General features: G+C 49.8%; 1 protein-coding gene across 2 annotated transcripts in view; it reads right to left on the minus strand.

Moving 5' to 3' along the window:
* Window positions 1-10,281: 10,281 nt before the first annotated feature.
* The window catches only part of GLT1D1 (glycosyltransferase 1 domain containing 1), a 37,766-nt gene continuing 22,236 nt past the window's right edge, over window positions 10,282-25,811 (minus strand). For both annotated transcript variants that reach the window (XM_059485176.1, XM_059485175.1), the window contains exons 7-13: window positions 24,428-24,523; window positions 23,341-23,390; window positions 20,809-20,852; window positions 19,680-19,800; window positions 15,953-16,051; window positions 10,480-10,892; window positions 10,282-10,377 (exon numbers count right to left, since the gene is read on the minus strand). In XM_059485176.1, the coding sequence (XP_059341159.1) occupies window positions 10,746-10,892; window positions 15,953-16,051; window positions 19,680-19,800; window positions 20,809-20,852; window positions 23,341-23,390; window positions 24,428-24,523 (557 nt within the window). In that variant the 3' untranslated portion in view covers window positions 10,282-10,377; window positions 10,480-10,745. The remainder of the gene's footprint in view (window positions 10,378-10,479; window positions 10,893-15,952; window positions 16,052-19,679; window positions 19,801-20,808; window positions 20,853-23,340; window positions 23,391-24,427; window positions 24,524-25,811) is intronic.

Genomic DNA, 25,811 nt, shown 5'->3' on the forward strand with positions numbered 1-25,811 from the left:
CTGTGCTTGAATTCCCCAGCTCTGGTCTGTGCTGCCTGGTGCCAGCTCTCTGTGCCTGGATTCCCCAGCTCTCTGTGCCTGGATTCCCCAGCTCTCTGTGCCTCAATTCCCCATCCTGCCCATGCTGGTTCCAGCTCTCTGTGCCTCAATTCCCCATCCTGCCCATGCTGGTTCCAGCTCTCTGTGCCTCAATTCCCCATCCTGCCCATGCTGGTTCCAGCTCTCTGTGCCTCAATTCCCCATCCTGCCCATGCTGGTTCCAGCTCTCTGTGCCTCAATTCCCCATCCTGCCCATGCTGGTTCCAGCTCTCTGTGCCTCAATTCCCCATCCTGCCCATGCTGGTTCCAGCTCTCTGTGCCTCAATTCCCCATCCCTGTCTCTGTGCCTCAATTCCCCATCCTGCCCATGCTGGTTCCAGCTCTCTGTGCCTCAATTCCCCATCCTGCCCATGCTGGTTCCAGCTCTCTGTGCCTGGATTCCCCAGCCCTGCCATGCTGCCTGGCCCTGCTGGGTGCCACCATCTCCCTGTGGCACTGGCATGCCCAGGTCAGTGTCCCCAGCAGCAGAAGGCTGCAGCTCTGAGGTGTAGCAGGACTATGCTTGTTCATGTTCAGGCCTGTGTTCCTGGTAATTAAATTAGAGCTTCCTACAGTCACTTAATGCACTAATGACAGAAAAAGCAATCCAGGGAGCTTCACTGCGCTGAGTGCCATTGGCAGCGTTTTCCTGAGCTCAGTGAGGGCAGAGGGGAGCAGAAATAAGGAGAGAAGGAAGGGAGCTGTCCTTGCACCCTCCCTGAGCCCTGCCTGGTCAGCACAGTGTGCCTGGGTGCAGCCCAGCCTCCCCTGTCTCCCTGAGGAGCTCACCCCCTGTATCTCCTGCCTCCCTATTTCCTCAGCAAACCCTTTGGCTGATGCCTGTGGACACACATTTTCCATCCTGTTATCATCAATCCAACCCCTAAATCACTGTGCTCCTCTTGGCCGTGAATAACTTTTTACAGCTTTCTTGCATCACTCCCCTCTCCCAGGCCCAATCAATAGCTTTGCTTTTAGAGTTTGGCATTCCCTCCTGTGCTGCCCAGCAGGACACCAAGGTCAAAGCAGTCCCTCTTGTGTTCCTGCCTCCAGTACGTGCTGCCAGCCTGCAGAGGATTCTGCAACGGTGGAAAATCCAGCCTATTGATCAGCTCTGTACCAGGCTCTCCACACAGCCTTGGCTTTAGCACTCAGGAATTGTCTGTGCAAGAGCAGCTGATGCAGCCCGAGGGGCATTTTTGGCAGGCTGCAAGTGCAGGATCAGAAGGATTTTTCCATTGCGCTGCACAGTCCTTGCACAACCACCCCAGCTCCTGAGGAACCATGGGATTTTAATCATCTCTTCTAATTGTTCTGGCCCCTCAGCTTCTGCAGAGCTGCTGTCCCCCCCTCCCATTGCACCATGAGGAGGGGCTTTAATTGCAGGGGTGCTCTTTACCCCAGCTGTAACATGGTCTGTGAGCTGCTGGGAATGAGTGCTGCAGAGAGGAGGACAGACAGACAGACGGGCTGAGCATCTGCACACAAATCAGCCTCAAACCTGGGAAATTTCCAGCTTTAGAGCAAGAGTCGGGCCACGCTCCCGAGAAATCTGCAAACAGCTAAATTTTGCCACTCTGATGCTCCTAAAGAAAATAATATCATCTCCTCCTTCGGAGTCTCACCCTTACATCTTGGAAGGCTGGTTCAGCTTCTCACCCTCCCCTGCAGTGCCCTGGGCTATAAACAGCCTCTCCTCCTTGGTGTGGGCTCCTCGGAGGGCAGGCACAAAGGGGAAGCGGCAGAGAGGGGCAGAAAGGACCCACAGGGACAGGGCTGGCAAAGCCCAGTCCCCAAGGGAGATGTCCCAGCCCCAGGGGATTGCTCTCCTCTCACACCATGGCTGTCAGCAGCTGCTGTGGCTGTGGATGCAGCACGGGCTGGGAGATGGTGATTTTCTATCCCAAGGCAGCGGGAGGCCCCCAACAGCTCACACTCCTGTATTTCTGTGGCTGTAAATACACACATGGGTGCCTCAGGTACATCCAGCACTGCCTGCCCTCCTTTCTGCCCCTAACTCATCCCTTGCTTACTACAGCTTCCCCAGCCCCACTTTAATATTTTCACTTACTGTCCCTTAAAGACCAGAAATAGCTTGTCAGATTGAGACAGCTCTTGAGAAGTTTAATTTCCTAATGCTTGTTGGAAATCCCCTTTCTGAATCTGCAGGAATATTAAGGTTCTTAGCATGAGCTGGGCACAGAGGGAATTTGCAAGTAAAGCTGGCAGGGAATTGCAGCTGGGTGAGGAGAGGCTGGATGGACAGCAGGGTGCCCCCAGCCGTGCCAGCATTGAGGTGCCCATTGTCTGCCCTGCCCTGTGCCACGGTGCCACCTCTGTGTCCCCAGCCGTGCCAGCATTGAGGTGCCCATTGTCTGCCCTGCTGTGCCACGGTGGCACCTCTGTGTCCCCAGCCGTGCCAGCTCCTGGGCTGTGCTGCTCACACAATGGGCTCTGTTGAGGCACCTGGAACGAGCTCCTGCATTATTCACTGCATTTATTGGGATACAATATTTGCAGCCACTTCATTAAATTCTCTTACAATGTCCTGTCATTTTCCCCTGTCTCCCTGCCAGTGCCTGGCTCGCACAGATAATGCAGCAGCAACAATGTGGGGTGTGGGGAGGTGGGAAATGGATTTGTTTTCTATAAAAGAGGAGAGCTGGGAATGATTTCACTCACTGATCTGAGGATTCTCTCTCTCTCTCTTCCCCTTTTACCCTCCAAAAAAGGAAAGAAAAAAGAGAATGAGCTTGGCACACATCATTTTTGGGTAATAGATCCAGGCAGTGAATACTCAGGGCAATTAAGTCTGAGCAAAGAGAAAAGCCTCCAGCCTTACAGCCTGGGAGGGGTGTGCACAGCACAGGATACACAAACACTTATTTCCTACACCGAGCAATGAGCCCCTGCCCCCCTCACCTTCCAGGGTGCTCATAATGCAACACATCAGCCTCATTAATTGTTTATTTTTCTTTTTAACATTCCAAACTGTGCTGTGAGGAGGGGCTGATGGAGCGCAGACTCTCCTGGCTCGGGCCCTGCTGTTTGCCTGGCATTGGAGGGGTGCCACAGCTGCCAGGGATGGCAGGAGCCTCCTCCAGGTGTGGCTGCACATTGGGAGACTTTGGCTCAGCATCCAGACTCTCCAGTGAGCAGCAGGGATGGGGAAGAATAAATGGAGTTTTATGCAGTGCAGTTCAGAAAAATCAACACTCTGCAATTCCTCCCAGGTTAGATGGGGTTTTGGGGTTTCTGTCCTGTGCACACAGTGTTTAAGGTGAAAGGGTTGCATTTGAACCCCTTGGCTGCATTTGGAGCAGCCTCACAAGATCTGCTCTCCTCCAGGCTCTGCTCCCATCCCTTTGGACTGTGCTGGCACAGCCAGGAGGGATCTGTGTCTCCAGGTGAGGCTCCTGCTCTGCTCCCATCCCTTTGGGGCTGTTCCTGGCACAGCCAGCAGGGATCTGTGTCTCCAGGTGAGGCTCCTGCTCTGCTCCCATCCCTTTGGGGCTGTTCCTGGCACAGCCAGCAGGGATCTTTGTCTCCAGGTGAGGCTCCTGCTCTGCTCCCATCCCTTTGGGGCTGTTCCTGGCACAGCCAGCAGGGATCTGTGTCTGCGGGTGAGGCTCTGCAGCCCCACATGCTGTGCATGAACACAGAATTCATGGATTGCAGTGACAGAGGCAGCCCTCAGTAACTGTGTGCAAACCAGGTTTCACCTGTTTGCCTGTGCATTTGTCTCTCCCTTCATCATCCAAAGGCCAAACACCTGAGGAAAGGTCAGCCCTGACTTGGAGAGGAGAGCAAACAGCAAACAGTGGAGATGGCTGTGGGGTGCACAGCTCAGAGCAGTCAGCTGTGATTGCAGTGCAGGGTGGCAGAACATCCCTGCTGGGACCATCCTGGGACAGAGCTGCCTGGAGCAGGCAGAGACCATCCTGGGACCATCCCTGGGACCATCCTGGGACCATCCTGGGACAGAGCTGCCCTGGAGCAGGCAGGGACCATCCTGGGACCATCCTGGGACCATCCTGGGACCATCCTGGGACCATCCCTGGGACCATCCTGGGACAGAGCCACCCTGGAGCAGGCAGGCCCTGCCCTCTGCCCTCTGCCAGCAGCAGGAGCCACAGAGGGGGAACCTCAGCCCAGAGCAGAGGAGCTGTCACACAGCACAGTGCCAGCCTGCCTCGGTGAGTGTGGGACACAAAGAGCCGTTCTGGTGGTGGCAATAGTAAATACCTGATGATTTGTTGTTTTCTCTGGTAGCAGCATTAACAAAAGCTTGCCTTTGCCGTGTGCTTTTAATGAGTCAAGCAGTGGTGATGGAGCCGTGTTTGGAATAATTCTGTGTTTTCTCAGGAGAACGCTGAGCCCCAGCCTTAACCTTCCCAGCAGTTCATGGCACTTGCAGCTGAGCTATTTGATTAAAATATTATTTTTACCAGCTCCTTGATAGTGCCGCACAATGTGATTTCTGCTCGTTGTCAGGGTGTGTTTGTTGAGGCTCTCAGACAGAATGAACTCTCCATTCATTGGCACGGATGCCAAGGGAACTGCTGTATCCCAAAATAATGGGGCAGAACGTGCAGAAAGCCTTCTGCTCCTGCATGCAATGGGAATTACCTTAGGGAGTCAATCTGCATCCTCTGGCACTGGGATTGCAGCCACAGTGATGCCCAGTCCCTGGAGGAGGTCAGAGTGCATTTACATTAAAGGTCTCTCTGTTCTCCTCCCTCCCAGCACATGAAGCAGCAAGGCTTTATTTCAAATATATTCCTCTTGCTCAGCCCTTAATGGCTCAAAGTTTTATTATCTTTTATTATATATTATATATAATATATATTATATATAAAAATATACATTTACAAATATTTATAAATATATAGTATTTATATAAAATATATTTATACATATTAAATATAATATATATAATAGATTATATATATATATAAAATATTTTAAAAATTATTTTATTCCCTGAGGAATAATCTGACTTACTTTGTGTAACTCTCTCAAGCAGAGCTGCTGCACAAATCCTCCCCACTAGCACAGACAGATTCCCCAGTGTTCCCCAGAAACCCTCGTGCTGCAGTTTGCCTGTACAGCCTCCCCAGCACACGGGAGGTGCAGCTGATGCAGGGAAAGGCGCAGCTCTGCGCCTGCTGGAGGTGCAGCCCGTGCAATGATCCTGCCCAGCCAGCCCAGCGGGAGCTGGGGCAGTGCAAGCTGCCCAGGCTGGGACAAGCAGGACCGATGGAGTTTTTAAAGTGATTTCAGGGGAATTCTTGCCTAAACCTGTTTTTAAAGCAAAAGTAAAAACCAAACTGTGAAGCAGCTGGGAGCTGGAGGGGACGCAAAGGCCACCCTCAGGCTGTGAGCTTTGCTGTGTGGCTCGGGTTGAATTGGAGCTCTGAAATAACAGTGGGAATTTCAGTGGCAGGGATTCACTTCGGAAGCACTAGAGGAGCGTTTAGTTTCAATGAGTGATGAAACCTGACTGAATCAGACAAATGAAATAAGTGACCTCTGTCTGACAAGGTTATCCTCGTGGCTGGACTTTCTTAAGCAGATTTGAAGTGCACAGAAATAGGAATTGTGAGTAAGAAGCACATTAAAATGTCATAAAAGGGGGTGCCCAGGCTCAGGAGCAGGAAGGGTTAAAGGATGCCCATGGGGTGAATGCTCTCTCAGGTCAGGTGCCCACAACCTTGATTTCTCAGTGCCCAGATGTCCTCTGCTGGTCTAATTAAAATGTATTGTTTAATTTCAAGCACATGTTTTAAATTAGCTTAATGGCAATGCTCTAGGGGAAATGAATTTCCAGAGTCATTTTTCCAGGCACTGGACAAAAGTGCTGGCCTGCATTTTTTGGAAAGGGTGTGAGATTTGAAGTGCCCTCCATATTTGCTACCTAAAAGAGATGTCACAGGAATGACATGGAATAATTACTTGATGAAAATATGCTTCATTTAGGGAAAATTAAATTGCAGATGATTATCCACCCCTTTGGAAAATGCAAACTGTTTCTTAAAAAATGAGGAATCCTGGTTTTTTACTACAGTTTGCTCCTACATTGGTGACTGTGAGACTTTATGCTAATAAGTATCTGCTTTCTGTGAAATTGCCAGTGCAATGAAAGCCCTGGAAGGTGATGAGGGTTTTGCTGTGTGTCAGAATGAAGGGCCCTGAGGAGCTGTGGGACAGGACGGGGCTGCAGGGAGCTGCTCTCACACAAGGTTTGAGTTTCAGACATTAAAGGAACTGGGCTGGGACCAGGCAGGCGAGGGAGGGTGGAAGTGAAATAAATTCTGGAGTGATGAAATTACTTTGGACAACTTAATGAAAAAAAAAGCTCAGATCCCACTGAGCCATTAAATGACTGAATTCCACATGGAAGCACCCATCTCCTCTGACAAGCCTTTGACAAAACTGTTGCTTTATTTTCATGGGGAGTGATTCCTGACCTGAAGATTAAAAAGACTGAGGGGAGAAAGGGGCACAAGGAGTTATGAGCCCAAGAGACAGCAGAAAATACATTGAAAATGAGCGCTGAGGTGCATTTATTAATGCTAAAGGTACATTTGGGTGATACTGGGGCTAAATTGATGCTAAATGATTTGCAGAAGAGGCACAAATACTTTTAAATCTCCCAATGTGCATTTTAACGTTTTCCTTTCCCCGTTAAGCCCTGCTACGACTACAGCAGCCTTGGAAGAGCTGCCAGGCTGAGCTCCGGGGCTCTGGCAGTGGAAAGCCGTGGTCAGCACCCACAGCGGGCACACTGAGCCCGCAGGAGCGTCCTTGGGGCAGGCTGCCCGGGGAGGTGTGGGAGCTGCCCCTGACCGCCGGGACGTGCATGCTCTGGGACAGCTCAGTGGAATCCTAATGCCATGGCTGGGCTGTGCCCAGGTCTGGGCTGTGCCAAGGGGGAGCTGTCCCTGACCGCTGGGACGTGCACGCTCTGGGACAGCTCAGTGGAATCCTAATGCCATGGCTGGGCTGTGCCAAGGGGGAGCTGCCCCTGACAGCTGGGACGTGCATGTTCTGGGATAGCTCAGTGGAATCCTAATGCCATGGCTGGGCTGTGCCAAGGGGGAGCTGCCCCTGACCGCTGGGACGTGCACGCTCTGGGACAGCTCAGTGGAATCCTAATGCCATGGCTGGGGTCTGTGCCCAGGGCTGGGCTGTGCCCAGGGGGAGCTGCCCCTGACAGCTGGGACGTGCATGCTCTGGGATAGCTCAATGGAATCCTAATGCCAAGGCTGGGCTGTGCCCAGGTCTGGGCTGTGCCAAGGGGGAGCTGCCCCTGACAGCTGGGACGTGCATGCTCTGGGATAGCTCAATGGAATCCTAATGCCATGGCTGGGGTCTGTGCCCAGGGGGAGCTGCCCCTGACCGCTGGGACGTGCATGTTCTGGGACAGCTCAGTGGAATCCTAATGCCATGGCTGGGCTGTGCCAAGGGGGAGCTGCCCCTGACCGCTGGGACGTGCATGTTCTGGGACAGCTCAGTGGAATCCTAATGCCATGGCTGGGCTGTGCCCAGTTCTGGGCTGTGCCCAGGGGGAGCTGCCCCTGACCGCTGGGACGTGCACGCTCTGGGATAGCTCAATGGAATCCTAATGCCATGGCTGGGCTGTGCCCAGGGGGAGCTGCCCCTGACAGCTGGGACGTGCACGCTCTGGGATAGCTCAATGGAATCCTAATGCCATGCCTGGGCTGTGCCCAGTTCTGGGCTGTGCCAAGGGGGAGCAGCAGCGTGGCACCCTGCACAGGTCCCTGCCCCCGGATCCCATGGCACAGCTAACTGCAAACAAAATGCATGGCATGGGATTAATTAACAGCACGTTTCGAGGTCCTGGCACGCAGGAGCAGCCGTGGGGTGGGTGCACAATGGAGGTTTTCCCTGCAAACAGAACAAATGCTATTTTTGGAGCTGTACTGCATCTCATCGAGGTGTGCTTTGCTTCAAAGCTGCCTGGGTAGGAGTGGGGCTTTGAAGGGGAAGATAAATACTGTAATTAGGGCTGCAGGACAACAAAAGGATTATTCTTACCTGTAAAATCATTTGAGTGAAGTTGCTGCAAAGATAATTACACCCAAAACTGCTTGCATGGGTCTCATATTTTCCTTACAAGGACTTACAAGACTCATTGAATATTTATAGGCCTGGAACATGAGACTGGGTGAAATGCAAACTATAAATCCGGGCGCATTTATGATGATGAAATTCCTGCAGTCGCTGGCCAGGCGTGGTGGGAGAGCAGAGCTGTGCTGGATGTGCCAGAGCCCAGAGCTCTGCCTGGGCAGTGCTGGGGCCTCACCCACACCTTGGGCTGCCTCCTTTATTTTCCTGTTGGTGCTCCTGCCACTGCTCCCCCATGCAAATGAGCATGCTGCTCCCCAGATGCAATTTCATATTTAGAGATTAAATACAGCCTGAAAAATCATATGTTAATTACATTCCGAGGGTGTAGCAGAATTTCTCACTTGAACATATTGTGTTTTGCTGGGAATAGCACAAATTCCAGATCAATATATTTATAGTTGGAGCTCAGTAATAAATGTATCAGGCTGCAGAAGAAGCTTTCTGATCATTACTATTACTAATCACTTACATCAGCTCGGTGCTCAGGCTTCTATCCCACACTGTGGATTGGTTTATTTGCTTTTAAAAACCTGTTTTTCTCAGAAGGTAACCAATTCCATTGGAAGGGGAGGAGGAATGCCAGTCAAGCAGGGCATCAGAAATGAGCTGGCAGAGATCTCTGAGAGGTTGTGAGGAACAGGACAGCCTGAGGTTGGCTCAGTTGGTTGGAAAAGTCCCTTTTTTATTTTCTATAAAGGTCCCCTGCCATGTGTGATGCTGGAAATGCACCTTGCAGGGTTCCCCTGCAGTGTGTGCAGAGCCAGGAGCCAGCAGGGCACTCCAGGGATGGTGGGATAAATAAATGTGCTTGGGGGCAGTGCAGCAGGGCTGGGGCTTGAATCTGGGTTTGCTGGCCCTGGGGTTTAAATCTGGGTTTGTTTGCCCTGGGGTTTAAATCTGGGTTTGCTTGCCCTGGGGTTTTGGGTTTGTTGCCCTGGGGGTGTTACTGAAGGGCTGAGCAGCCCCAGCACAAAGCAAGGAGGGAATTGGGGAGAAATCAATACACAGCACTCAAACTGCTTTCTTGTTTACTGTACCAGAACCTTGCAAAACATCAAAAATAGAGAGGAAAGCTTAAAACACACTGTGAACTTCATTATTACAGAGGAAAGTCTGACACAACAGCCACTGGATCAACAGAAAACATTTCACAGGCTCTCCTTGGGGCAGGCTCGAGACCTACAAAGCAAACAGGTTCCCAAGAACAAGAAATTACAAATATGCCCCTCTTTTTTGTTGTTTTGGGTTTTTTTCTCTAGATGCAAGTCCTTGGATGGCAATTACAGACTCAGAGGTGTGTCCATGGTCCCTGGGTGGCAGGGATGAGCAGGGTGGACTTTGGGCAGAGCTCAGGCTCACTTTCAGACAAGGCTGCTGCATTGTACTGAAATAAATACATCCTGAAAAGCCACAGATAAGAACAAACAGTACCAAGACACACAGCAACTACCTCCAACCCCATCCCTTTGTACAGGTCTCATAAATCTTTCAATAAATAAGCAAATCACAGAGGTACCAAAGGAACTGGCAAAGCAAGAGGTAGTTTATGTAACCAAACAGCTCTGGCACGGCTCTGGCACCTGGGCCAAGCTCCTGCCCTGTGCCAGGGGCACAGTGCAGGCTCAGGGGGGCTGCAGGAGCCCCCTGTGCCCGTTCCTGTGCCCACAGCAGCTGTGCCCAGGCTGGCTGTGGTCCTGGGCTGCTCAGGGCTGCCTGCAGGAGCTGTGCTGCCCAGAGCTCATCCTCTGCTCGTGCGCCTGGGCCTCAGCAGGTGTGTGAGTGCCCCTGGCTGTGGGCAGGGCTGGCAGTGCTGCAGGGTGGGAGGGAGCATGGGCAGAGCATTCCCTGTGCCTCTGTGTGCCAGGAGTGCCCTGGGCTCAGAGCAGCAATGCCCTGGCACTGCCCTGGCTCAGAGCAGCAATGCCCTGGCACTGCCCTGGGCTCAGAGCAGCAATGCCCTGGCACTGCCCAGGGATGGTTCAGAGCAGCAATGCCATGGCACTGCCCTGGGCTCAGAGCAGCAATGCCCTGGCACTGCCCAGGGAGGGCTCAGAGCAGCAATGCCCTGGCACTGCCCTGGCTCAGAGCAGCAATGCCCTGGCACTGCCCAGGGAGGGCTCAGAGCAGCAATGCCATGGCACTGCCCTGGCTCAGAGCAGCAATGCCCTGGCACTGCCCAGGGATGGTTCAGAGCAGCAATGCCCTGGCACTGCCCTGGGAGGGCTCAGAGCAGCAATGCCCTGGCACTGCCCTGGGCTCAGAGCAGCAATGCCCTGGCACTGCCCAGGGAGGGCTCAGAGCAGCAATGCCCTGGCACTGCCCTGGCTCAGAGCAGCAATGCCCTGGCACTGCCCTGGCACTGCCCTGGGCTGCCCTGGCTCAGCCTGACCCTGCAGCAGCTCTGCTCCGGGCTGTTCCTCTAGTGAACAATGTCTGGCTGGTTTAGAAAGAGCCCAAGGAACCCCAAGCCAAGCACGCTGCCATCACTGAAGGGCTCTGCTGGCCCTGCCAGCTCACTGCAGTCTCTGCACCAGGCTCTGGTAGGTTTTCCTCTCCCCTTCCCACGAGTGATGCTGCTCCACGTACTCTTTGGCCCTGGTCACAATTTCCTTTTCCAGAGTGGGGTCATTCATTAAACTCTTGGACAGCGCAACAAACTCCTAAAAAAGGTGAAAAAAAGGATCAGTTAAAATTTCTTTGAACAGGCCCTGATGCCACTGCAGTAGCTGGTACTGTCCAGCTGTGAGGCAATGCACGGAGCTGTCCTGAGCGCTTCCTCAAGGTCAAGTGCCAGACTTTATTTATAAAAAATGATCAATAAATAATAATTTTAATATTTTACACAGCCCACCAACTAAGACATTAAAAATCAAAGACAATTCACATTTAATGACACAGAAATTGTCTGCCTACCCAATGGCTGGAAAGGCAGGCTGGTAATAAATGAATTGCCTGTTCTGTAATCTGGCATCAGATGTTTGAGCTCAGCCCGGCTCAACTTTCACCTCATTGCTGCTGCACCCTCAGTGAATTTCATGGTAAGACTAAAAAGTCCCAACACAAACCCAGTGTGAGGTGGGAGCAGCATGCAGCACCTGGGCAGGCACAGATACAGCAGGGAGAGCTGAACAAACACCAAAACCCCCACATATTCCCTTGAACTTCACTGGCCAAAATACCCAGAGAGAGCTCACAGCTGTCCTCTGCCTGCTCCTCTGCCTCTCATTGACTTTCAGGCAAGAGAAATTGTGAACTTCAAACCTGAAAGGAGAGCTGATGTCTGAACTAAACTGTTCTGAGCAGCTGCTCTAACTTTCCATCAAGAGACACCTTCCAATGCTTCAAATTGCAAATGTGCTCGGATGTGTGCAGAGCAGGGCCTGGGTTCAGCTCAGAAAGCAGCTCTGGTGGCACTGGGAAATTGGGATAATGTGTTAGCACACAATGGGCAGTGAGGATCAGTGCATGGGGACAGGGGACACAGAGGATCCATGATTTGCACATCAATAATGCCAGCTGTGCAGGGAGATAGCCCAGCTAGGAGCAGGGTTCATCAACACCAGGTTAGGGACACAGCTGTCCCTGAACAGCCAAACACACAGAGTGCCCAAATACCCCCACAGCTATGAAATCTTTGGGTAAACTCTGGATTTTTGGGTGAATTTGCTGCTGCGGTGCACTGTGCAATGCGACTGATGGGGAAATCTCTGAGCAGGGGATGATCCCTGCCTGGGCTCTGCCTGCCAGGACAGAGCAGCAGGAAAATTCAACACCCAGAGCCACGGAGCCCTGCGGTGCTGGGGTTTGCACCCAGGTAGGAGGATGAGGAGCTTTTCCTCACACAGGTGAGCAGTGAGCTCTCATTGTACCCCAGAGCAGTGCTGGTTGGGCTGGGCCCTGGGGAGCTGTGCCCACCTGCCTGGGGCTGCTTTACCTGGGATCTCAGCCCTTCCCTGAGGGATTCTGTGTCTGTCAGAGCTCCCCCAGCCCCACAGACACCACAGAAAGGTGGGCAAGTCTCACCTGACCTCTGCTGCCTTCATGCACTTGCCCGGAAAGTCACAGTGAAAAATACTGGTCCCACTGAACCGCATCCCCAACTTTAATTTTATGCTCCTGTGGAGGATTTTATTTAAAGTAATGTTTTAAAGTAATTTATGTAAATTACCTAAGAGCAGAAGCAGCAATGTAACATTTCTTGACAGGCAGTCCTATTAGCATTCTTTTAAATTGTGGATATGGAGGACAAAAACTTGGAAACATGTAAATGATAGAAGAAATGAGATCCTTATTCACAGTTACAATACTCAGGGCTGAGGATAATTTCAGGAAAAAATGCCAAACTGAGTCCAAAGCCTTAAATTTGAGAAAATGCAGGAGAGAGAAGAAGCAAATGGAAAAATCCCAGGAGGTGGCGAGTAAGGACATCTCAGCTTTATCCTCCTCCTCCTCCTGCAGTGAGAGCCCACAGTCACTGCAATGCCCTGGAAGGCAGTGGGACACTCACGGGATTTCCTGGGCTTCACCCTGGCCTGTGTCAGTGAGGGTGCTGAGCTCAGGTGTCTCCCCTGCCCACGAGTGACTGAATCCCAGCTGTGGGGCTGTGCTGAGTCTGCACTGGCAGCAAGCAGACATGCACAGCTCTGAGCTCCTGCAGGACATGCAGCACTGCATTCTGCTTTTCCATCAGCCTGTGATACATGAAGTGATTACAGGGAGGCAGCACGCCTCCAGCAGCTGTTCTGCTCTATCTGGGATATTTGCACAAATATTTGTGCACTCCCGTATTTTGTTGTAGCTTCAGTTTTGGTGAAAAGGCTCAAATCCACAAATGGCTTTCAGCAATAGAAGCTAAGGGCACGGCCTGAGGAGCCCAAGTGAAGGAGGTGATCTCTATCCCAGCTTGCTACCTGGGGCCATCCATGCTTCAACAAACCCTTATTCCCTGCCAGGAGTGGGGATAATGCAGGTGGAGCAGAGCACAGTGAAGAGCTGAGGCTCAGCTGTGACCACGACCCAGAGAAATGGGAGCAAATCCTCTCCTGTCCCTGCAGAAACTCTCACACTGCCCTTTCCATGGGCAGCTCCACACACACACAGCAACATCCATAATGCAGCTTTCTCCTGGCAAATTGACCAATCATCCCTAAAGAAAATGTCACCTCCTCTGTGTCTCCTCAGATAAATGCTGTCTGATGTTCTGCAGAGACACAGAAACACAGGTACGCAGGAGATGAAGCTGGAAATGAGTGCACTGAGTAAAACAGGGTGAAGAATTCCTCAATTACCACCAGAGCTGTGCTGGTGCCACAGCTCACACATAATGAAAATAGGATGCACGGTTAATATATTATTTATATCATGAAAGTAAGTCTGCAATTAAAGCAGTTCAGAGCAGCTCGAGCAGGCAGAAGAAGGAGATTCTCAAAGAGATCTCCAGGGAGGCAGAGGCCAGGTGTGCAGGCAGTGCCACAGGTACCTGGGGGCAGGACAGCTCTGAAGGGCACAGGGAAGCTCTGGATGGCACAGGGAAGCTCCATGGCACAGGGAAGCTCTGGGGGGCACAGGGAAGCTCCATGGCACAGGAAAGCTCTGGGTGGCACAGGAAAGCTCCATGGCAAAGGAAAGCTCCATGGCACAGGAAAGCTCTGGGGGGCACAGGAAAGCTCCATGGCACAGGAAAGCTCTGAAGGGCACAGGAAAGCTCTGGATGGCACAGGAAAGCTCCATGGCACAGGGAAGCTCCATGGCACAGGAAAGCTCTGGGGGGCACAGGAAAGCTCTGGGGGGCACAGGAAAGCTCCATGGCACAGGAAAGCTCTGGGTGGCACAGGAAAGCTCTGGATGGCACAGGAAAGCTCTGGGGGGCACAGGGAAGCTCCATGGCACAGGATTGCTCTGGGTGGCACAGGAAAGCTCTGGGGGGCACAGGGAAGCTCCATGGCAAAGGAAAGCTCCATGGCACAGGAAAGCTCTGGGTGGCACAGGAAAGCTCCATGGCACAGGAAAGCTCTGAAGGGCACAGGAAAGCTCTGGATGGCACAGGGAAGCTCTGGGAGGCACAGGAAAGCTCTGGGGGGCACAGGAAAGCTCTGAAGGGCACAGGAAAGCTCTGGATGGCACAGGAAAGCTCCATGGCACAGGGAAGCTCCATGGCACAGGAAAGCTCTGGATGGCACAGGGAAGCTCTGGGAGGCACAGGAAAGCTCTGGGGGGCACAGGAAAGCTCTGGGGGGCACAGGAAAGCTCCATGGCACAGGAAAGCTCCATGGCACAGGAAAGCTCCATGGCACAGCAGAGCTGCTGCTCCCAGCCCTCCAAACCCTCACAGGGGCTGCCCAGGTCCCTTCTGTCCCTTCTTAGTGCCTTGGAGGTTTATTTGCCTCCTTCTCTTTATTTAGGTCCTTCTGTGAGCTCTTACAGACATGGGAGCTGTAATTCTGAAACCCAGCCTGCTGAATAACTTCTTGTGCCTTCCCTTTTAACACAGTTTTGCATTATTTATTGCCCCGTTCTTATCTCTTACTTTTTTTTCTTCAGGTCCCATTAACTCAGTGTCAAATATTCCATAAACTTGGAAATCCAAGCAGCAGCAGGATCAGCCCATGATTTCAGTGATGGGCACAGTGATGTGCACAAATGATGGAGTGTCAGGAACAAACTGTTCCAGGTTTCCCTTCCTCATTAACTGTTCCCACATTAACTGTTTGTTTCCACCTGAGTGCTGGCACTGCCAGGGCTTTGCTATTTCCAGCCAAACCCAAATGGCTAAGGATGAGACACAACATTTCCTGTGTTCCTGGAAGCCACAGAAGCTCACTTCCAGCAAGAAAAGCCAGCAGCACTCACCATTTACAACAATTCTCACTGCATAATGGCCAATTAATATCCCTCTAATTTGGCTTTCACAAGACAGCAGGCACAACTGCTCCTACCCCAGGTACTGCAAAGCTTTCCCTCCTCAGATCAGAAACAGCTGAAGATAAGCAGTGCTTATAGAACCATACTTGAATTGGAAGAGTTTTTCTATTAAAATCTTCAAACCCAACCAAGGGGATTCACCTTCCAGAAACACAACAGGATGCATTAATCACACAGTCCACAAAGTAAATAAATAAGATATGTTCTCTACTATGCATAGTTGTCAAATGGTGAATTCTAGTATGTGTTTTTAATCTGGAGTTGGATAAATCTCTGAGGGAATCTTTTTCTGGGAGTCATTTTCCATGGATACATGAATATGTAACAGCAGAGCCCTAATGCAGGAAAATATGCTGGAATGAAAATTTCCAGCATTTAAAAATGGGTAGTGTTCCCTCTCTTCCCACTCTTACTTAACTTCCCTGAGACTTCATCTTAACACTTGGCTTAATTTTATCATTAATTTCTCTGACTGAGCAATATCTTGCCTCTAAAAATACTTTACATTAACAGTGCCTGCTAGAAATTACAGAAAATGTGTCATCTGCAGCTCCAGCTCATTCTCCCGGTGTCTGACAGCAGCTCTGCTGCAGATATTCCTGAAGGGGAGCCTGGCACAGGCACAGCATCTCCTGCAGGGTTTGGAACTGGAACCCAGAGCGGCTCCGAAAGCTTCCCAAGGCTGACACCTAGTCCGGGCTCCCTGAACTGCAGAGGGTGAGCAAACACTGCAGGGATCCCCGGTGACCGCAGACAGGCTGGGATGGAAAATGAACCCAAATCTCCGTGCTGCTCTCACCTGGGGAGTGGAAAACAGCAGCCCCGTTTCCTTGTGCTTTATTATTGCTGCGTTCCCGGGAATGTTCCTGGCCAGCACTGGAACTTCTAAATCCATTGCCTGCAGGCATATAGAAAAGGAAACAGTTTGTAAGGATTTGTGGATTTTGAGCCGCTAACAATGACAATTTTAATAAGAGAAGCACAAACAACAACCCAAACCTCTTTCCCACCACTCCAGATTTTTAATTGAAAAATACCCTTCCCCAGAGAGCCCTGCCAAGGCACAGAACCCAGACAGAACCCAGCTCTGAGGTGTGCAAAGCCTGGCCCTCAGCTCTGCTGCTCTGGATTTAATCACTATTGATGGATTGGGCAGCCTGGAGATGCACTGATGTAAAAGCAGAAATATTCATTTTGTGCAATTATCACAGTGTCAGATGGGGAAGAAATTCCCTCCCCCAGATCTTCAACGTGTTTCATACTGATTCCCTGTCACTCAGAGTCAATGCAGTTTTAATTACTGTCATTACACTCCTGCATGAGGAGCAATTTTGCTCCAGTCCACGCAGCAAGGAAACAAAACTCCAAGGAGAAAACCAGGGTTTTTTATAGTTTGGACAAAACTGAAGAGACAAACAGCCAGGCTGATAAGGTACAGGAAGGGACTGCTGGGACTTAGCAACATATTTTAATAATTTAAAATCCCCAAGAAATCACTGTTAAAATCACCACTGCAGGTGTACTAGTCTGACCACAGCATTTCCATACCCTGGCACAAACATCTGCTTTGCAGCAGTTAGAGCTAAAAATAACAGCCCTTAATGATCAAACCTCTTCTACACTTGGTATCAGAAACTGCCAGAATTTCTGGGGTCATTCAGACACAGTAATGAAGCTGCAGAGATGGTGACTGATTGAAGTCAAGCACCAATATTTAATTTTCTGCCATTTCCAAACTCTAAAGGGAAAGACATTTGTTCTGCTCAGACTTGGAGGGCAGGAACCGCTACCCAGGAAAATCCTGAGCTCCCCAAATGCACAGGTACCAGTGAGTTACAGCCACTAAAGGAAGGACAGATGGCCAAAGACTTCAGATGCAGGGCTGCCTTTATGCCACTGGCCTCAACCAAATGGACTGGGCTGTAAACAATTACTGCAAGAAGTGGCTCCAAATTTAATTTAGATACTTAGGCTATTTCCAAGCAGTAAAAAGAACCATTTGCATTGTTGAAAAGATGCATAATTTACTGACCTAGCTCCCAGGAATAATAGCATCAAACAACATTTCAGTCCACTGGCCATCTGTTTTGTTCCCTTATTTTGAGTGCAAATGTGTTTAGCTGCTCCTGCAGGAGGATGCAGGGTGTAAATTGAAGCTGGGGACATTCCCCTGTAACATCTCCAGCCAGCAACAAGGGCTGATAGAGCAAAGGCAGGGTTTATTCAGCACTCTGTCTTCGCACTGTCCCTCATTTCCTTCCTTCTAGCCCATGCATCTTCTTGGTGGCTCTTCAGTTTTATTGCTTTACAATATTCCTTCATCTTTGGTGTTTTATAATCTGCTCTGGCTGTTACTGCACACTGCTGGTGCTGCACGTGTTGGCCAAGAGTGGATTGTGCCTCACAGCACAGCAGAACCTGTCCAGCCTCCTTTTCTACCATTTCTAATTGGCTTCTTGTTGGTAAAAGCCAAATTTTGTATGTATGATTTTGAATCTAACAATTTTTCCGGCAGCTGGAGCATTCCTGAGAGCACAGGGAAAGGCTCCAGCGCGAAGGTGCAAACCCTGCTGAGCAGAGGGAGCTCAGGAACCTCTCAGCAGCGGAGCCTTTGCCACCATCCATGGCCAGGAACGTGCACAGCTCCTGGGCTCTCAGAGGAACAGATGCGTTTTTAATGCCTGCTCTAATGCTTTGTTTTCTCCCTTCAAACGCCAAACACAAACAGATCAGTTCCAGTCAGATCTCAGATCTCAGACCCAGCTGACAGAGCCATTAGTGACGGCTCCTGGCTCTCCAAAGCTCCGGGCAGGTGGAACTGGATGGGATTATACATTTATCTCATTTATCTATTATATATTTATCTCACTCTGAAATACTGTTTACACATTCATGACCTTGCTAAATGTTGAACTTTGAGGACAATGAGAGTTGCATTTCCAAACTCCAGCCTGTTTTCTGCAGCCTAGGAGCAGAAGAGTTTTATGCAGAGTTTTCTGCCCTATTATCCAACAAGCTGTCAGCAGATGGCCCTTCCTGCTGCTGGCCCTCCCAGGAAAGAACTTCAGTGTCCTGGGCTGCCATTTCTGGGAGAGAGAGGTTCCAGCAGGGTTTTATCAGCATGGCTCAGATCCCACTGAACAAACACAGAAATCCCAAACCCTCTGGAATCTGCCCCAATGTCCTGTCAGCCCTGAGCCCGCACAGTTTGTGCCAGACTGAGCTCACAGCCACTGCTCGGAGCTCTTCTGGTGTGCCTGGCTCCTGCCTCCCACCCCTGGCACTCTGGGGAAATAAATAAACAAAATAAATCAGGTTGGTTTTTGCTCAAGTGTTCTGTGAGCAGCCCTGAGGGAAGCATGGAGCAGGTGAGGAGGAGGTGGTGACAGAGACTGAACTTCACTGGGTTCTGCAGCTCACCCCAGCCACCCCAGCGTGCCTGGCCTGACACAGCCCAGGCTGGGAAATGGGACAGCCTGGAACTGCTGCACAGAGCTGGGCTGGTGCAGGGGCAGCTGCACGTCTGAGCTGGGCATTGGGGATGGAAATGCATCTTTGGGATGGAAATGCACCTCTGAGCTGGGCATTGGGGATGGAAATGCATCTTTGGGATGGAAATGCACCTCTGAGCTGGGCATTGGGGATGGAAATGCACCTCTGAGCTGGGCATTGGGGATGGAAATGCATCTTTGGGATAGAAATGCACCTCTGAGCTTGGCATTGGGGATGGAAATGCACTTGTGCTGTCCCACCAGCACCTGCCCTGCCTCATTCCTGTGATGCTCCCTTGGTTCTTACTCGTGAGGACTCTCAGATGAGTGGAAATGCTGGAAATGCAACTCATTACAAACAGAAATGGGAGGCTCATTTATATTACATAACCACATACAAATGGTGTGATAATTTCTGTGCTCATGATGAACCAACATTCAGCACCCACCCAACAAATGGAATAATGAAAGGCATTTGCCCAAAGAACTTCACTTCAAGTACAGTTATTTTTTCCTGAGAAAGCACTTGATACTAAGCAGTGCCCTACTTTGACAGGTATGAAATAAAACTGGTTATTAATTTTCAATACTGATGGCAAAAGGATTAACTGAGCGTGTCATTCATTCATTAATCATTTCAGAATTAAATAACCAAATACAGCTCTTAGATTGCTTTTTGAAGGGATGTAAAAATAAATGAAAGTCCATTCTTGCAGCATTATGAGGAAGTGGGTGTTGAATCAAACCCAGTGACAACCCCAGGAAATCAGAGCGATTTCTGCATCTCAGGTCTGCATTGTTAATTTAGCAGGATTGATAAAATTACCTTGGATCCTTTAAAAATAAATAGAGAAAGCACAACAAACTGTCAGTTCAGGGGAAGAAAACCTTAATTGCTAACACTTGAAAAAGGAAACGTTTTAGTTTTGCCTCCCTAGCTTTGGAATGCGTCCACGAAGCACTGCCAGCCATTGCCAGTGACAGAGGGTGTGACTGGGGGTACAGCTCTCAGAACAGCCCCAGCAGGTGCCTCACCTCCAGGATGGCAGCAGACATGCCCTCGGAGCTGGAGCTGTTGGCCAGGGCCAGGCAGCAGCGCAGGGCAGCGTGCAGCTCGGGCTGGGGCAGCTCCTGCAGCACGCGCACCCCGGGGGCCCTGCAGGGACAGACAGAGGGACGGCGGCTGAGGAACCCCTCCGTGAGCGGGGGCGCCGGCACAGGCCGGGGGTCCCCAGCCCTGCCCGAGCTCGGCTGGGACAGGGCTTGGGCCGTCCCTGCCCCTGGCTGCCAGGGTGGGACTGGGGATCATCCTGCAGCCAGCCCAAACCCTCCCGTGGTTCTGTCAGTATAAATCTAAATCAGACTCAGTCAGATGTGGTTTAACCCAAAGCATCAGCATGCTGCTTATTCTAGAATGTTCAGTGTCGGGAATTCCTGGTCTGGGACTGTTCCATGCCAAAGGGTCCTGACAGCCTTGTCAGTCCCACAGAGCTGTGCAGGGACACCCATTGGTATTCACATGTGCAGGGACACCCATTGGTATTTATTTACATGTGCATGGACACCCATTGGTATTTACCTGTGCAGGGACACCCATTGGTATTTACCTGTGCAGGGATACCCATTGGTATTTATTTACCTGTGCATGGACACCCATTGGTATTTACCTGTACAGGGATACCCATTGGTATTTATTTACATGTGTGTGGACACCCATTGGTATTTACCTGTGCAGGGACACCCATTGGTATTTATATGTGCAAGGACACCCATTGGTATTTACCTGTGCATGGACACCCATTGGTATTTATTTACATGTGCATGGACACCCATTTGTATTTACACGTGCAAGGACACCCATTGGTATTTACCTGTGCAGGGACACCCATTGGTATTTACCTGTGCATGGACACCCATTGGTATTTACCTGTGCAAGGACACCCATTGGTATTTACCTGTGCAGGGACACCCATTTGTAGTTATTTACAAGTGCAAGGACACCCATTGGTATTTATATGTGCATGGACACTCATTTGTACTTACACCCATTGGTATTTACACGTGCATGGACACCCATTGGTATTTACAGGATTTATAAAGGGGCTGCCTTTTAAAACCAGCTGCCTGCCTTCAGCACGGAGCAGCTTGAACATGAACTCCTTACCTTTTAACTCTCTCCTCAACTTCACTGGTAAACAGTGGATCAACCTGGGCAGGAGCACACACAGAGTCAGTGGCACTGCAGCTCATGTTTGAAACACCCAGAGAAATAAAGTTTAGCACATTTTAAATCTAAAATACTTTAAATGCTGAGCTTTAAATCGTCCCACAGATGTGTTACTCAGTTGTGTCCAAGGCCTGTACTCACTGAGTAAAAATGGGCTCCAGGGGCTCAGGAGGCAGCCTGGCTGCAGCTGGGACACTCACAGGGATGCTACTCACATGCTCTGGCAGAAAAACTTGATGGAAATCTAACAAACACAAAATTCTAATCCCCAGTAAATAATAAACACAAAATTCTAACCCCAGTAAATAACAAACAGTCGTGAGTAAAAAACCCAAAAGGAGGTCTGAGAGGAAGCTGAATGCTTTAAACAAAACTTTAAAGTTTTGTGGCCTTAACTTTTTTTTGAAGTTTCATAAGCTCCTATTCTTGGAATATGGAGCTGCTGAAAATTAGCTGCTGTTCCAGATTTCATTATAGGAATGAACAAAAGGAAAGCTGGAAGTGCAGACAAATGGTGAAAGTTTTACATAACACAGACCCCAATCCTGCAACATTACCTCAACTGCACCACCTGAGACAATCAGGCACAGAAAATCCAGGGAACAGAATACAATCTTATGGCAGCAAATAGATCATCTCATGGAGGTAAAGCAGAAAACAGAGAGGGGGCCTTTGTTCTTTCTCTTCTTAATTAATATACTCTTACTGAATGGGCTTTTATATTCACCATAAAAATTACATGCTTCATAGATGGTGGCACTGATTTTCTTAAGATTTTTGTGGTTTGAGAAGCAACCTGAATAAGAAGAGTACAGCTAAATACCAATAGAGCTGAGATGCATTTTTTGCTTTAGCAGTATTTTAGTTCCATGAGAGAAATATGCTCTAAAGTGTTTTAAGGAGGTTCAGCCCTTGATCCAGCCTGTGCACTGCCACTGGGCTATTTCTGGCCTGTAAAGACATTAGCTTGTGAGAAAGTGAAGCAGAATTAGAAAGACGACTGAAATGTTTATAAATCCTCACTGAAGGCAGCAAGTGCATCTTTTGATTCTGCAGCACAGGTTCATTACACCTGCTCTAGATTCGCCTTCCACACCAGTTCACTTCCACATCATTTTGTGTATTAGCGTGGAAAAAAACCCAGATAAAACAAAAATGTAAAAACAGCTTTTAACAATAAAATCCTATGTCCCCAAATCTGCAAAGAATAAAGCTGAATGAGAAAATAGATAAATTGTTCTTATTTGCCTACTGAGTGTCTATTTGTTTTTTATAAAGCAAATTGCCTGCAAGTTTTCAGGCTCGTATGGAGATGAATCAGAGATGAGATGATACAGAGGGAACACATCACCCAGATGAGCCAGGGAGGCTTTTGGTCCCCTCCAAGCAGCAGAGAGTTTGTTTCACATGGCACAGCTGCCTCCTCAGAGCTTCTCCCTGCTTGAACCAGGGCTGCAGGCTGCCTTTTCCAGCCCTGTGCTGCAGGATCTATGTGGAGAACACTGATGTCCCTCTCAAAAACCCTGCTCAAAAACTTGTGTAACTTCAGCACTAAGTTCCACAGGCAGCACACACAGCAGAAGAATCAGGACAGAGGCAGAACTTTAGGGTTTTCCTGAGATGGGGATGCAGAAGAATCAGGACAGAGGCAGAACTTTAAGATTATTCTGAGATGGGGATGTACAAAACCCTCAGTTTATCCAGGTTTTGGTGCTCTGAGGTTCTGAATGGCCAAGGAGCTGGGCTGGGTTTGTGAGCTCCAGCCCTGTCCTTGCTGCTGGTGCCAGACAGAGGCTGAGCCTCATTTTATTTGTGTTAATTGTGTCTGAGCCCAGCAGTGGCAGCAAAGCCCAGCTGGAATGGAACAAGGACAGTGCTGCACGTGAGCAGAAGTGAGAGCAGGGATAACAGCACTGAAACAACTTCACAGCACTAAAATCCTCATTAGCAGTGCCTGTGGGAAAACATCTCCTGGATGGCAGCTGCTGCCTTTCAAAACATTTGATAGGCTCATTTCTAAGTTATTCCTAGTGGAATGGGCATTGCTAGTATTTGATTTACAAAAGCACACATTTTATCAGTTTGTGAGTGTCTAAAACCCCACAGGTGTAGCAGCAGTGGCCAAGAGTGGAATCCAAGTATTGTGCTGGTTTTTTCTGTTCAGAACGGCTCCCTGGGATGGAGCGAAGCAGTGAGGAGGAACAGGCTGGGCTGCCTCAGTGCCTGCTCTGGAAAAGCCTGGGAGCAGTGCAGGAACCCCTTCATGGGCAGCCCTGAACTGTGGAATTCTGGCCACTGAAACCCCGCCAAGCTCAGACCTGTTGGGAACAGCCTTTCCAAGGTCTGGGCTTGGAGCTTCTCATCTCTAACAGAAATCCTCAGAGCCAGGATCAGTTTGGAGGAGAGCTGAGGCACCTCAGATGAGGTAAGTGGAAATATTTAGAAATAAAAATTACAGCTGCAACTTACTGCAGGTCCAATAATGCCCAGATAGACACTGGGATCCTTTCTGTGCCACTCTGAAACAGAAGAGGAACAACTGTTTTATTAATAAAAATTATTACTTTTTTAATCAGTATAAATAGCTCCATGGTTAAAGAAGAATTAGACAAATATTGTATTGCTACTTAAAAGACTGAATGTGCACCAAATTCACACTCAGCCCTCACATTACTCCTCAGAATTCAAATATTAGCATATCTGAAAGTTAGTAATTTAGCCTTTCTGCTTCATGCAATCTCTTCTGACTCAGGGGTTATTTAACTAAGCTCAGATATTAATTTTGAATCACTCAGGAGAACAATGCTCTGTATAATGCTGTGGTTCTGGCCACGAAGCCACAATCACTTGAATATTTTCCTGTGTCAAGGAACGTGTGGAAGCAACTGCAGCCATTACAATCATTGCTCAGTGATATGCACAAGAGACATCTGCTGCTTTTTGAGCCCAGAACAGACCAGTGCAGCTCTCTGCAAGCTGCACTGCTCCTCAGCACCACAAGGCTCCAAGGGCTGTAAAAGTCACTTGAACGTGCAGGCTGAATTTGCAGCTCAGAATGCCTGAACCTCATACAGACACAAACAGAGCCTGACAAATATTCCCTTTTGTGCTCCCAGGAAACTTCAGCCTAGTCTGAGCACTGAGCCAGAACAATGGGTGGTAAAACTTGTTTGCAGCTTCAACGGTATTAATTAGCACACATGCAAATCAATGTAACAGCCACGGGACAGCAAGATAAAAAAGTGATTTTGAAGTAGACGATCTTTTCTTTTGTCTTCCATCAATATTGCATGTAACAGCAAAACAGTTTTCTCAGCAAGCAAAATCATCAAATATTGCTTTGATTTGAATGCTCTGTTATTCCCAGCAGGATGGAAAAGACATGGCACAGAAATAATGTGTGGAACAGATCAATGGTTACATAAGAATTTCTTTTTTCAAATGTAAATATATGATGATGTTTCCTGCAATGAACAAAACAGCCCATGCCAAACTTACCAACATGAGAAGAATGCAGTGAGTGACAAACAGGAATGTTCAAATGGCCAGAACTCACCTGAGAAAGCTTCCACCAGGTACAGAGGGTCCTTCACTCTGCGCAGCCCACACACCAGGAGGAACAGATGCACAGGGCCTGAGTCTGCAGGGATGCCTGGGAAATGATTGTAAAACTCAGCCAGTGGGGCAGGGGAAAAGCTGAACACTCCCAACTGCTCCATCAGTGAGCACAGACAGTGGTAAAAGCAGCAAAGAGTGGATCATGAACAATTGTCATTATTCCTCCTGTTTCCTGCTCTGAAACAATCCTAGACTGAGGATGTGCATCACTTTATAGGGCACAGGGGTTCATTTGCAGAGACAGGCAATGTGCAGGACTTGGAGAAAGCTCTGGTGCTGTTCTTGGAGCCCAGAACCAGCTCTGGGCCCTGAGATGGACAGCTCCAGATGGCTCTCAATGGTTTTACCCCTTAGGCTGAAGTTGGTATTCCTGATCCCCAATCTAATCCTGCCCAGCACAACTGAGCCCATCTCCTGAGGCCATCATCTCCTCCTGAGCCCATCATCTCCATCCACTCCTGAGCCCATCATCTCCATCTCCTCCTGAGCCCATCATCTCCATCCACTCCTGAGCCCATCATCTCCATCCACTCCTGAGCCCATCATCTCCATCCACTCCTGAGCCCATCATCTCCATCTCCTCCTGAGCCCATCATCTCCATCTCCATCGCTCCTGAGCCCATCATCTCCATCCACTCCTGAGCCCATCATCTCCATCCACTCCTGAGCCCGTCATCTCCATCTCCTCCTGACCCCATCATCTCCATCTCCTCCTGACCCCATCATCTCCATCTCCTCCTGAGCCCGTCATCTCCATCTCCTCCTGAGCCCGTCATCTCCATCTCCTCCTGAGCCCGTCATCTCCATCTCCATCGCTCCTGAGCCCATCATCTCCATCTCCTCCTGACCCCATCATCTCCATCTCCATCTCCTCCTGAGCCCATCATCTCCATCTCCTCCTGAGCCCGTCATCTCCATCTCCTCCTGACCCCATCATCTCCATCTCCATCGCTCCTGAGCCCGTCATCTCCATCCACTCCTGACCCCATCATCTCCATCTCCTCCCGAGGCCATCATCTCCATCCACTCCTGACCCCATCATCTCCATCTCCTCCTGAGCCCATCATCTCCATCTCCTCCTGACCCCATCATCTCCATCTCCTCCTGACCCCATCATCTCCATCTCCTCCTGACCCCATCATCTCCATCTCCTCCTGACCCCATCATCTCCATCTCCTCCTGACCCCATCATCTCCATCTCCTCCTGACCCCATCATCTCCATCTCCATCGCTCCTGAGCCCATCATCTCCATCATCTCCATCTCCTCCTGAGCCCATCAGCTCCATCTCCATCTCCTCCTGAGCCCGTCATCTCCATCTCC

The sequence above is a fragment of the Ammospiza nelsoni genome, chromosome 18, assembly GCF_027579445.1.
Source record: "Ammospiza nelsoni isolate bAmmNel1 chromosome 18, bAmmNel1.pri, whole genome shotgun sequence".
NCBI lineage: Eukaryota > Metazoa > Chordata > Aves > Passeriformes > Passerellidae > Ammospiza > Ammospiza nelsoni.